The 13,964-nt window shown below is 43.5% G+C and overlaps 2 protein-coding genes across 3 annotated transcripts; one reads left to right on the forward strand and one right to left on the reverse strand.

Annotated features, from left to right (window-relative positions):
• Window positions 1–1,545: 1,545 nt before the first annotated feature.
• Window positions 1,546–6,678, forward strand: naxe (NAD(P)HX epimerase). The gene is made up of 6 exons (XM_002938945.5): window positions 1,546–1,779; window positions 3,289–3,397; window positions 4,501–4,611; window positions 4,938–5,051; window positions 5,161–5,308; window positions 5,846–6,678. The coding sequence occupies exons 1-6, from the start codon at window positions 1,589–1,591 to the stop codon at window positions 6,046–6,048; spliced, it is 876 nt and encodes a 291-aa protein (XP_002938991.2). The 5' UTR covers window positions 1,546–1,588; the 3' UTR covers window positions 6,049–6,678.
• Window positions 6,679–7,025: 347 nt separating this feature from the next.
• On the reverse strand, window positions 7,026–13,726 carry gpatch4 (G-patch domain containing 4). Of its 2 annotated transcripts, none has more exons than XM_012953192.3 (8): window positions 13,529–13,726; window positions 12,372–12,457; window positions 11,900–11,973; window positions 11,116–11,208; window positions 10,502–10,609; window positions 9,817–9,929; window positions 9,557–9,607; window positions 7,026–7,868 (listed from the first exon to the last, which is right to left on the reverse strand). In XM_012953192.3, exons 2-8 carry the CDS (start codon window positions 12,448–12,450, stop codon window positions 7,415–7,417), a joined length of 972 nt encoding a protein of 323 aa, XP_012808646.1. In that variant the 5' UTR covers window positions 12,451–12,457; window positions 13,529–13,726; the 3' UTR covers window positions 7,026–7,414.
• Between the last annotated feature and the right edge of the window lie 238 nt (window positions 13,727–13,964).

Genomic DNA, 13,964 nt, shown 5'->3' on the forward strand with positions numbered 1-13,964 from the left:
GCCTGTCAGTTATAGCTTCTAATGCTAACGGCCTCCTGCTGCACAAATATGGCCGCCCCTTCATAGAGAAACATGGGGGATCAGATAGGGAATGTAAACACATCAGGAAAATACTTTTATGGCATACCTCCCAACTGTCCCAATTTCCATGGGACAGTCTCTCTTTTGACAGCTCAGCCCGCAGTCCCGGATTCTTACTGAAAAGTCCCACATTTCCATTTGATCTCCTGCACTGAATGCTAAAAAAGATACAAATTTAATTAAAAAGTAGCTTTTGGCAGAGAGCCCAGAAATCTTACCGAGCTTCACCTGAACTTAGATACATTGTTTCTCACATTTAATTAAATAAGAAGCTTTTGGCAGAGAGCCCAGAAAGGTAAAATGCCCCCCCCCCACTGAGAACTGAGACTTGTAGCTTAAAGGGCAATTTCACCTTTTTCAGCAAAACTGTAATAACACATAAAACAGGACCCCAAAACCCCCAGAAATGTGTTCAAACCAGGGCCGGAACTAGGGGTAGGCAGAAGAGGCAGCTGCCTAGGGCGCAACGATTGAGGGGCGCCAGGCAGGAGCCTCTCCTGTGTCATTGCCTCCGCCGCTTGTCATTAGCGGCGGAGGCAATGACCGATCTAATCGCCCCGTCCCCCCCTGCACCGCCTCCTGTGCTTTGGCGCGCATGCGCCGTTCGGGGGGGGGCGGGGAGGTGGGCGGAGTTGGCCGACCGGGTTGCCTAGGGCGCCCGGTCGGCTTGGCCCGCCCCTGGTTCAAACTTTAAATAACCTGACAAATTTAGTCAAATGGGAGTGGTATTTAGGGGGTGTGGTTGCAAAAATAGGCATGGTCAAAAAAAATTTGCTGTGCTGCGCACGCCATTTATTTTTGTCCCTCGTTCTGTTTTCAAAAATGTTGGGAGGTATGCCATTGTCTTTAGCTTTTACATTGCCTCATACGACACTTAACCTGTCAAAAATAACCTGAATTTACTTTTTTTTAACCAGAAATGTGACCCTTCTAGTGTAGAGTGGGGCAACTGCACTTCTACTGATACATTTTGTAGCTTCCAGCGTCCATTTTAGGGCATCCTCCTGGACCACAATTGCAATAATCTCCTGCCCTTTCCTTATTATGGACATAAAGGGAACATCCTTAGGACACAGAACAGGGAAACTTTCCCTTGGGGAAGTGGGGTACTGCCTGAGGCAAATGTCTCACCGCCATACAGATGGCAGAAATACCCCTGGGGGTTGGCTAAGGGACCCTGTGGCGTTTAATGTCACAACTTTATACTTTTTCTAATACACTGACTGGTTATCTAGCCCTGTTTGCACCCTTAGGCGTCAGAGGCGAATGACCACCGAAGAAGAAGTTACTCTTGACTGAAAGCTGTTGCTTTACAGCTACTACGTGACTGAACTACTGACATTCCTGCAGCGATGCCATTGGCTCTCATCAGACAATCCTACAGCCAATAGAAATTAACACCCTGCGAATGCGGCTTTAACGCTTAAATACACGCATGCGCATAACTGTCCCACCTTGGAACGCACTCGTTATCCACATACCGGAAGCGGTGCCTGACAGTTTCCGGATGTACGGGCTCCGCACTCTGTTTAGCTTGGGCCTGCTGGTTGGGGGGGCGCGCCTTGGCGCTAGGGTAGCGCAAGTTGGAGCCCTTGGCGGGACGTGTCCGCTGGGGCAGGGGCTGGTAGCAGACGGAAACTCCCAGTGCAAGCAATTCAGAACTGGGGCAGCCATGGAACGGGGACTGAGATACCTAAGGTAACCACTAGGGGACTGGGGGGAACCCAAACATAGTCATTGGGAAGTCTGCTCCACCTGGCATAACCAACATAGGAATTAAATGGGAATAAAACTTCAAGTATTTAAAAAAGTTTCTCATATTTACTTTTACTATAATCTTGGAAATAGAATCACTGGGTGAAGTTGCCCTTTAATGAGCACTGCTAAGATGCAGTAGCATAACTAAGCCCAAACCACTGAGCAATAGGTAGGAGTTCTGCCTTCTCTGATTAGGATTAAGGCAGTGGTTCCCAACCTCCCTAATGCCGCGACCCTTTAATACAGTCCCTCATGTTGTGGTGACCCCCAACCATAAAATTATTCCTAAGGCCATTGGAAATATGTGTTTTCCGATGGTCTTGGGCGACCCCTGTGAAAGGGTCGTTTGACCCCCTAAGGGGTCCCGACCCACAGGTTGAGAACCGCTGGATTAAGTAAAAGCAAAAAAAAACCTGGGGAGTAGTACACAAACTATAAAAGGAGAAGGAAAGGCAAAATCTATGAAGCACACTATTAAATAGTACTACTATTGGTGAGTAAAAACGCTCTATTCCTGGCTTGCCTAACAAAAGAATTACAGAGATACACTTACTAGAACCTACATACTTGTTTCAGTGAACGGCGCCGCCATCTTGTCCAGCATGTCAGAGATTGCCCCCCCCCCCACCCCACAGCATGTCAGATTGTCCAGTTCAACGCTCACTGTCAGGACAGATTGACACTGCCGGCAGCACACCCCCCCCTGCTGCTCCCGCGCCTCTGGGCACCATCAGGACACAGACACTGCTGGCAGCACCAATCCCCCGCCCCCTGCTGCTGCCGCCGCTCGGTACTGACAGGACATAGAGGAACCAACCCCCCTCTTCCCCCGCCGCCACCGCTGCCATACAGCACCGTCAGGCAGACCTACATCATACTCACCAACCCCCCTTCGCCGTTGGTCGCCGATACTGCCACAAACCGTCGTTCGCTCACCACTCCTGCGCATGTCACAGCGAGTTCACCGTCGCCATGGCAACCAGACGCTCCAGCAGTGTGCGCATGCGCCACCTATAGTAACGAGTCCTCAAGTCTTGGAAAGGAGCGATGCATTATGGGAATCTTCTCTACCCTGCTCAGTGCTTTTTTTTCCTGTTTGGCTTCTGATCTTCTGAACAGGTGAAATATGGGGAGACTTAAGGGCACTATTGAGACAACAGAAGGTATGCCTGCAGCTTGGGATTAACTCTTTATTAGCCTTTCCTTCTCCTTTAAGGTCTATATTTTAGGGCTGTCCTGCTGGAGGATCAGGGGCTGAAGTGATGTTAATGGCCTCTATAACGTAAATACCCCATATAAAAAGGTGGACGCGGCTCCTTTAGTGAAAATGAAAAAGCTTTAACGTGAAAATAATATTCTGTCTCCAGTAGGTCTTGATAATAGGAAAGTAGAGCCTAAAATATAATATAGCCTGTATATTTCTATCTCACTCCCTGGTTTCTTTATCAGTCAGGAAGAAGCACAGGCAGTGGACGAAGAGCTATTCAATGAATACAGGTTCAGCGTTGATCAGCTTATGGAACTAGCTGGACTTAGCTGCGCTGTCGCTATTACCAAGGTACTAGTGTTTTACTCCCCTATTTGCAGCGCTGACCCGTCTTACACAGGTACCAAAGCTGCTGCACCTGAATCATAGTGTAGAACTGTGTGTGCTCCCCATTCATAGGTCATGTCGCAACAAGGATGGTTCCGATAGGCTCTAAGTGAGCTGCCTATCGGTTATATGAAGAACAGACAGCCCTGTTCAAAGACTCTATAAATATCCTATAAAAATTATGAATGTACCAGTGAACTATACTCCTCTAGATATAGAAGGATTGTGCTTGAAAAAGGTGTTTTTCAGAGTGATTTATTGAGAAATTCCACCAAAACCCCACTAGCCCCGCCCATCAGTTCCACTTCCAGCTGGCTGAATTCTCTGGATGTGCAGGGGGGCCGGCGGCTCTCAGTACACGGCACTGTAGGCTAGGAACCAATCAGCAGCTAGGCTGACCTGATAGAAAACTGAAGCCTGTCTTTGCTTGTGTGAGTGTAAGGCTGATGCCACACGTGGCGGTTTTACGCTGCATATTTTCTAATTCTCTCGGCGGCTGAAAAATGCCCGATATCATCATCCATAGAAATAACTTGAAAAGACTCGAAGGAAACCACACAATGCGTACATACGCTAAAAAACGCCTTAGCATGGATTTTTCAAGCGTTGGCTGAAATACGCCAGTATTTGCGCAGCAAGCTATTCCTATGTATATGCAAAGGCAGCTGCCAGACCTAGCTGAAATACGCGGCGTTTTTTACTATTTCGCACTATTAGCACCATGGGAAACGGGATTTGCTACGTCACCAGTACTAGGCTGAAAAACGCCATAGTCAGGGGCTGTGTGGCTTGTGCGGCGTTTTTAGGCTGAGAAAATACGCAGAGTAAAAACACCACGTGTGGCATCAGCCTAAGGCTGTGATTGGCTCTCCTACTTCTGGCTGGGACCATTAGGACATGCCCACCCTTCATTTTTTAAACACGGACAGAGAGCTGATAGGATCTAACAAAGGGGCCATTTTTACAGATAGGATTCATTTTTAGCACAAAGTGAAACCAGCACCATATATTATTCATAATTGCTTATATGCTTATGTCTCGCTTAAATTAGTTTCTATTATCTTTAGGCTTATCCAGTTAGTTCATTCACATCCAACTTGCCAACGGTATTGGTGGTCTGTGGTCCAGGGAACAATGGAGGAGATGGTCTGGTCTGTGCCCGACACCTTAAGCTTTTTGTAAGTTTTTTTTATTCTTTTTCACTGGACAACTTAAAGGGGAAGGAAAGGTGGAATCACTGAGGGATGGCAAAATGTTAGGCACCACCACCCCCAGTGATTGTATTCACTTACCTGATACCCCGGGCTTCCGTCACAGCGAAATGAGAAGAAAGCAAGAGGATTTTCTGCTAATAAGAGCACCGGCCTGGGGTATCTGGGTATCACTGGGGGGGGCTCCTAACATTTTGGCACCCCCCAGTGATTCCACCTTTCCTTCTCCTTTACCCGTTATACAGATATACTACGTCCTGCCTGTTTAACATTGTATCATTTTCTTCCAAAAGGGGTATGAACCAGCCATACATTACCCGAAGCGCCCAAACAAGACGCTATTTGAGAACCTAACAACGCAGTGTCAGAAAATGGACATTCCATTTGTCTCAGAGTTTCCAAGTGAGGTATATTAGTACCGAGTTCAGAAGTGTATAAACTACGGTTTACTTGGCCTTTTGTGGAAGTGGAGTGCTATGGTAATATCTGTTCTGTCACACACTCCTGTGCTTTCAGCCTGAAGTAATTGACGGAGCCTACAACCTGGTAGTGGATGCCGTTTTTGGATTCAGCTTTAAAGGAGCTGTACGTGAACCCTTTGGCAATATTCTGAGTACGTTAAAGCGCGTCACTGTACCCATTGCAAGTGTGGACATCCCATCAGGTATGAAAAATGTGGAAAAGGGCATTTTGACTTCTATGGTACTTCCACTGTGGGGGTCAAAATACCAAATATACCATAGCCTTTCTTTATAAGTCAGCTATGTATGGTATATCCCTACTCTAGATAGCAGTAATAGACTGGAGACCCAAGGGCCCACCAGAGGACTGACCTCTATTGACCACTTCTCCCTGCCAATGAGCACCCTTTGTCCTGCTATGGCAGCCTCCCACCACCACAGATAACCACCAGCCACGCACATATTTGCCTTGATCCCAAGGCACAGGCCCCAATGGGATTCTTCCCAGTGTCCAAATGTGTCAGTCCAACACTGCTAGATAGCTTTATAGAATAGGTACTGTATTTAAAAGACATATTCTGCTCATCATACCACTGCAGACTAGAGAGGCACTAGAAAGAGTAATATAAAGAGTGGTTGAGCAGGTTAAGGCACAATGCAGAGGTAAAAGGGACAGCAATCCAATAATGAAATCCAGTATTGAAATGGGGGTACATTTTTGGGACATTTGTCTTTTTCAGGATGGGACGTGGAGAAAGGGAACCCAGAGGGGATACAGCCGGACATGCTTATTTCTTTGACCGCTCCCAAACAATCAGCTGTGCACTTCACCGGACGATACCACTTCCTGGGTGGAAGATTTGTCCCAAAGGCACTAGAGAAAAAGTACAGTCTCAATCTCCCACCATACCCTGGGACTGAATGTGTCCAGAAGCTGCCTTAAACCAAAGAGTGTGCTTAGGGGAGGGTGGAATTCAGTAGGCAGTGACTGAAAAATTGAAATTACAAATTAAGATAGGGCACTTTTTTGTCCAAGTATATTTACTACCACATCACCCAGAAAACCACATAGGATTGGTTTAAATGCAGCATGATATAGATCAGATGATCAACTTGTGGCCTTATAGCACTTAGGGAACTACTTTCCCATTTATTTCATGGAAGGTTGAGAGTTAAGTTGGTTATGAGTAGGTTGATATAAGCTGCTGTCTCAGCCACTTCAGACCAAGTTGTCAGCTTATTGGACGGTGTATGGAGGTGACGGCCTGCCAGATATTATTATTAACATGTATTTATAAAGCCCCAACATATTCCACAGCGCTGCAATCTATTGGCAGGCTTGCAAATTGAATTGAGAGAGGACTTTATTGGCATTTGGGGTGGCCAAATCAGGCAAAAATCAGGTAATTCATTGCTGTTCTTGTTGCTATAAAAAATAAGTACTTAACCTTTAATAAAATAAGGAGAAAAGCACCTTGAGCATAATTATTGTATCTATAAGTCCATACCCTTAACCTTTCTAAAGCTGTCATTGGGTAACATGTATATTCAATAAATCATGCCTTTAAAAATGCGTCTGATGCATGACTTTTTGCAGTTAGCTTCTGGGAAATGATTGCTTTGTATAAGTTACACTGAACCTGATGGCTTTATATTTGACACTTTTACATTTGTACATGGGACATCCCCTAAACTGGTTAGGGTATAGAAACATTACTAGTTTGAAACCTCTAAGTGATCCTTTGATACATGTCTTCCCAAGCAGGGTAACCAAGACGCCATACGTACAAAATGATGGGCCCTGGTATGTCGAAAACTTGTTATTCTACCTACTGTTGAACTACAAATCCCAGAAGCCCCAAAACATAATAGCAAGCATTGTAACATTTACCCTGCCCTTTGGCCAAATCAAAACAAATGTAAAATTATGAAAAGTCTGCATTTAATGAAGGAGAATATTACTAGTACATTAAGTAATCCAGGAGGGTTGCGCCAGTGACATGAACCACCTATTGCCATCATTTTACATTTCAGGCTTCAGTAAGTACTATCAAAATAGGTTCCATGTGTCACATGGTATAATATGGCCATACACAGGCTGATAAAAGCTCGGCAACTCCAGGCTTAGTTGGCATTTTATTGGCCCACAGAGGGGGACCTTCTGCCTGCCCATCCAATATCCGATTGGAAATCTGCCATATATCTATCAGGCAGGTTAAAAATTCCTGTTCACTTCTGATGGGTCTCCCAAGGCCCCTTTTTGGATTCAGTTTCTTGATAGCTGCGATACTACACCCCAACATTTAGGTCTATTCTGATTTATTTTTCTTCTTTTTCTTTTTCTTGGGCTTTATGCAAAAGTCTGTACTCTCTGCCACCTGTTCTTCTTGGGGAGAGGCACTCTGCTCCCTGTGCTTTTTCTTGCTTTTCTTCTTCTTTGATGACTTTATTTCCTCCTCTGATAGTGGCACTTGCTCTTCTTCATGACGGTTTTCCTGTGATTCTTCCTCCTCCTCCTCCTCCCTCTCAGAATCCACTCTCTCTCTCTTCTTCTTTTTCTTCTTGTGGGAATTGTTTGTTTCGGGACATTCTCCTGAATCGTTCTGCTGTCTGTTTTTGCCCAACAAGTCTTCTGTAATCTCCGGAGTTACAGCTTTCACTTTATCTTTCTGTTGTTTATTTCCATATTTTGCCAGAAATTCCCTTTCTTGCTCTTCAAGCCGAGAGAGCTTGGCACTCATGGTCAGACCGTGGCGGGCTCCTCTGTAAGACAGAAATGACAGTTAGTCAGTTAGTTATGCTATATATGCACTTGAGAGAAAATTCACCTTCAAACCTTCCCTAGTTTTTACACTGGTAATAGAATACATTTCAAACAACAATGTCACCTATTATTCAGTTCGACTGGCCACATTGGTCAAAAATTCCCATTGTGAAGTTGCTCTGTAAAGAACTGACCAGCAAAATCTCAGATGACTCGCCTGCTCAATAACTTACTGAGCAGAGCTACATCACAAGACTTTTCTTTGCTCACTAACTTTATTTTCTGCTGCAGCTGGTCGGCAGAACTGAATAGTAGGTGCACCATTGTTTTAAGTGAACTGTATTACCAGGGTAAAAGCTGCAAATGTCTTAAAAACGAAACTGTGCAAAAGTGCTTAGCACAGTTAGGATTGGTCAGTGTAAAATTCAAATGGCTAACTTTTCAACCACTGCTTAGTTGCCAGAGAGAGTAGACAATTTGCTTCAGATTATATATATATATATATATATATATATATATATATATATATATATATGCTTTTTAACATTTTCTATATTTTTAAATGAACGTGACCTAAAATATTATCTGATTTTCCTAAAAGTAGATATTTGGTCATGTATTTGAGAAAAAAAAATGATCCAGTATCTGCGTGTGGCAAAAGTAAGTAAATCCTTAGGATTATCATATAATTTGAAGGTGAAATCAGGGTCTGGTGTTTTCAGTCAATGGGATGAGGTATGAGTGAGAGACTGTTTTATTTAAAGCAATACCGTCATGGGAAAACATGTTTTTTTTTCAAAACCATCAGTTAACAGGGCTTCTCCAGAAGAATCCTGCATTGTAATCCAGATTTTTTTATATTTAATTTTGAGATTTCACATGGGGCTAGCCATATTCTTCATTTCCCAGGGTGCCACAGCCATGTGACCTGTGCTCTGATAAACTTCAGTCACACTTTACTGCTGCGCTGCAAGTTGGAGTGATATCCCCCCCCCTCACCCCCAGCAGCCGATCAGCAGAACAATGGGAAGGGAGCAAGATAGCAGCTCCCAGTAGGTATCAGAATAGCACTCAATAGTAAGAAATCCAAGTCCGGCTTGGGACTCCTCCAGTTACATGGGAGTAGGAGAAACAATAGGTTAGCTGAAAGCAGTTCTAATGTGTAGCGCTGGCTGAAAGCTCAGACTCAGACACAATGCACTGAATTGGCACCTACACACCAATATTACAGCTACAAATACATTTGTTGGTCCCAGAATAAAATGTTACATGGCAGAGGGAATTTGCTGTGTAAACAGTGTAATTTGGAAATAAAAAGTACCCATAAAATCATGGCCGAATCCCTTTAAAGATGATGTTTATGAGTCCACCATCAGGAGGAAAGGGCTAAAGTTATTGCTGCACAAGGGGGTCACCCCAAATAACGAGAGCACTATTCATTTACTTTTTTTTTTATTGGACCAAATATAATCATTTTTGTTTTATTTGTTTCACTAAGTTTTCATCATCTACTTTTAGGACTTCAATCAGATGATGTTTTAGGTCACATTCATAAGAAAATAAAGAATATTTTAAAGGGTTCACAAACCTTCAAGCACCACTGTACTTTATATTTATTACACTAAATATTTAAGGCAAATTGGTAAAATGCCAGAAATTGGTTGTGACTAGATTCCTGCACACTTACTTATGTGCTGTGCGGCCTCCACAGACTTTTCTCAGGTCTTCATCTGTCATTCTGTGTAGCAGGGAAAAACAAAGAGAAGCCATAAACATCTCTGCATTACATGTGTAGCCTATACAGTCCCCACTCTCCCCATAAAGAACATCTTTAAAGAAACAGATCTGTGGCTTCCAGCCCAGAAAATGGGGTGCGGGTTTCACAAAAGGACCTTTGCTAATTCCAGGAGCTTACAATCTATACAACCAGAGAAGTGACCAACGTACTTGGTTGCAGAAGACAAATCCAGTTTCTCGTCCTCGTCGCCACTGCTGTCGCTGCTTTCTGAAGATGAAGGCTCTTTCACAGCCTGCTCCCCGCCGGGCAGCAACGTTGCAGACTAAAAACGGCAAGAGAAATAAAAAAAAGTGTGTGTCATTAAAGTCACCTAAAGGTAACTTTTAATATGTTACAGAATGGCCAATTCTTAGCAACTTTTCAATTGGTCTTCATTTTTTATTTCTTACAGTTTTTGAATTATTTGCCTTTTCCTTCTGACTCTTTCCAGCTTTCAAAGGGAGTCACTGACCCCGGCAGCCAATAAACTTTTGCTCTGTGAGGCTACAATTCCATTGTTACTTTTTGTAACTTTCTTTACTATTCAGTCCCTCTCCTATTCATATACCAGTCTCTCATCCAAAGCACTCCCAGGTTGCTAAGGTAACCTACACCCTAGCAACCAAATAGCTCATGAAACTCCAAACTGGATGCTGCTAAACTGAAAACGAAATAACTAAAAAAACTACAAATAATAAAAAATGAAGACCAATTAGAATATTACTCTCTATATCATACTAAAAGTTAATTCAAAGGCGAACGACCCCTTTAACTGCATGTTCCTAGAGTAACCATCTTTATCCTCCCATTATTATAACCACAAGTGCAGTGAAACATGCCTGGGAGTCAGCTTACCTTAACGAAGCGTCCGTATAACATGTTACGGTTAGAAAGTGCTTTCCGGGGCTTCTTGTTCGTCACAGGGGCATCGTCATCTTTAGTCCTGTTGACCTTAACACCATCCTTACAAATACAAAAGCAGCAGATGTAACACGTGCAGAAAGCAAAAAAAGTGACCTTATCCGAATCCCTGAACCCCATTGTGGGTAATCCTTGAACCCTGTCCTATGATTGCAGTATAAAGACCTTTGCATACAGATCTTTTAGTGCTGCCGTGCACATTTCTCAGGCAGATTTCATGACATTTTTATGCACTGCAACCTAGTAGGGACATCCTGCCAGCTGTTACACTACAGTTCCCAGAATCCACCACTAAGACATGTTTATGGAAAAGAGCTGGAGAGTCACCCAGTTCTGCTCTACTGCTTATGCAACACAAACATATAAAGAAAGAATTTGAATTAAAAGGGAAGCAGCAACATCATTCAAATGATACAGGTACGTTTTGGGGTGTCACTAATGAAAGGCCTTATTATATTTCCCCCATTCCTATAGTTCCCAATGTGTCAAATTGGTGATTGTGTGACCCGGTCCCCACAGCAGGATACCTGGCTGCATTCTCTTCTCACCTGATCTGCTTCTACTGAGATGCTGGAAGCGGTTTTGTTAAAGACGTGATCCCACCAGTGGAAGGTGAACTGCTCAGCAGAGTTATGTCCCACCTAAGGGTATTAAACACAGTAGGAAAGAAATGTTACAGGATTTGCCCCCTTTATGTGACTCGTAGTACCGTGCCCCATCGAGCTGAATAGTTTGTATGTATTATTTTCCATGCCACCTCCTGATTAAGGGGCGTCAGGTTCACTTTAATGGCTATAGGGAATGCAGTATAAAAACAATACACGGGAGCACTTACCGCTTAAGCCCAGGTGTGCTACTCGCTGACCCCAGATAGGTCCCAGCAGTAGAAATACAAAGAAAAAAGTAGCAGAGCACCACAAGGGTAAAAATAAAAACCAGTCTTTATTCAATTTATATTGCTGGAGTTGCTCTGTACTACAAGTCTTTAGGGGTTATGTAATAAAAAGTATTAAGTTTGCACAGGAGCAGTAACCCATAGTAACCAATCAGTAAGTAAAATTTTCTAGTCACCCATTAAAAGGCAAAGTTCTTATTGGTTGCTATGGGTTATTGCCCCTAGACAAACTTAGTGCCTTTTATTACTTATAGGGGGTTGTCCCTTTGACCAATCATGGGCATGCAGGATACATCTCAACCCCAACATTACATTGTTACTCACTAAATGGCTGATAAATACATGATATAAAGTACAACTCCCATCATCCTCGGCCAAAGTCTACACTCTAGGGACAACCTGAAATGCTCCTGCTTCTGATTGCTGGCCTCGCTTACCCCGGCGTGGTCACATTTCACTTTTACTTTGATTGCTTCGGAAATACCATTTTCCCGTCTCCCAAGGCCTTTACCTAGAAGGGAAATAGGGTGAATGTTAAACACGGTTAATAAAGTATATAAAAATAATATTAATAAAGCTTTCCAATCACTTTCCAATAGCCATTCATACTGTTCTCAGGCTACAGAAGGCATCCCTAAGGAATACATTGCTTGAAGCCAGACCCTCGTGTCTGCAGTAGCACAGAACCCAAGACAGGTTAATGTAATATAAGGAGCAACGTTTGCTACAGTTCTTATTACCCATTGCAGCCAATCAGCAGGTAGCATTTACCGGTTATCTTTTTAAAAGCAAACATCTTATTGGTTGCGATGGGTTACTTCCCCTGGGCAAACTTTTCATTTAGGGGTTTGTGCTCCCCAGCCAAACCCCCTATATGTAATAAAATGCACATTGTGAATTAGCGAGTACCTTCAGTCCAGCCATGCTTGTGCATCTGTTGTTCAGCAAACCTCCTGCCCTGGCTCTTTTCCCCAGAAGAGGCACTCATTCTCTTGCTGCTGGAAAACAAATAGACAGATGTGGGTTAATCACAAATGAGAGGCAAAGCTTTGTCTTAAGCTGGTGCACCCATGTGCCTGTTTAATCATCTCTCAACTATAAGAGGGTGTGTATATAACTATATATGGTCACAGAACCCCTCCGTGACTGCTAATATCCTTATCATTTACAGTAGGGGGTACATTATCCCTTATAATACATGAGTGATACTCAGAGTTCCCTGTATAACTCAGCCTGCAGCCTTGTGCCTTTATATGGGCACAGAACCCCTCAGTGACTGCTAATATCCTTATCATTTACAGTAGGGGGTACATTATCCCTTATAATACATGAGTGATACTCCGAGTTCCCTGTATAACTCAGCCTGCAGCCTTGTGCCTTTATATGGGGGGCACAGAACCCCTCAGTGACTGCTAATATCCTTATCATTTACAGTAGGGGGGTACATTATCCCTTATAATACATGAGTGATACTCAGAGTTCCCTGTATAACTCAGCCTGCAGCCTTGTGCCTTTATATGGGCACAGAACCCCTCAGTGACTGCTAATATCCTTATCATTTACAGTAGGGGGTACATTATCCCTTATAATACATGAGTGATACTCAGAGTTCCCTGTATAACTCAGCCTGCAGCCTTGTGCCTTTATATGGGCACAGAACCCCTCAGTGACTGCTAATATCCTTATCATTTACAGTAGGGGGTACATTATCCCTTATAATACATGAGTGATACTCAGAGTTCCCTGTATAACTCAGCCTGCAGCCTTGTGCCTTTATATGGGGGGCAAAGAACCCCTCAGTGACTGCTAATATCCTTATCATTTACAGTACCCCTCAGTGCACCAACCTTACTGTGCAACTTATTAGTTCCTCTATAAACTCCCTGTATTTGGATACATACAATTTTCTCCCTTATGGGGCACTTATATACTATATACATAAGAGCTTTCTTGCAGTATCACACAGGATAAGAGAATGCTACTGCTCTGAGCGCAAAAAGAACACCATCTATACCTGCCAGCGCTGTGACACTGACCACAGAGAGAAAGTAGCGCATATAAAATACCTGAGCCGACGAGTCACTGCGATTATGATGGTTAATTAGAAGTAAGGATCACTTGGGCAGAAATCAGGAACAAAAATGTTAAAAAAACAAAGATAAAATTCCCTCTCATCATCAGCTGATCATAGAACACATGCCCGGCTTTCAGGGCAGCGCCATCTTGCAGGAAAAAGGGAAGTACGCGGAGGAATAGACGCTCTGCACTGATTGCTAAAGACTCTGTGGTAGTGGGAGGTCCAACATGAGCTTTGCCCAATAGAAATGCTGAGGAGAAGTTCTCTCGGTGCTGATGGACAGAATACAAGGTGAATAGAATCCTCTGACAGATTATGAGGGTGTTAGTTGCTATAGGAAATAGTTGGGGCGCAGCACAGGCAGAATGGGAAATGCTGGCATAACACCTGGTAGAATTTGATGGTTTATTTTTTCTGAAATATTG

This window comes from Xenopus tropicalis, chromosome 8, assembly GCF_000004195.4.
Source record: "Xenopus tropicalis strain Nigerian chromosome 8, UCB_Xtro_10.0, whole genome shotgun sequence".
Classification (NCBI taxonomy): Eukaryota; Metazoa; Chordata; class Amphibia; order Anura; family Pipidae; genus Xenopus; species Xenopus tropicalis.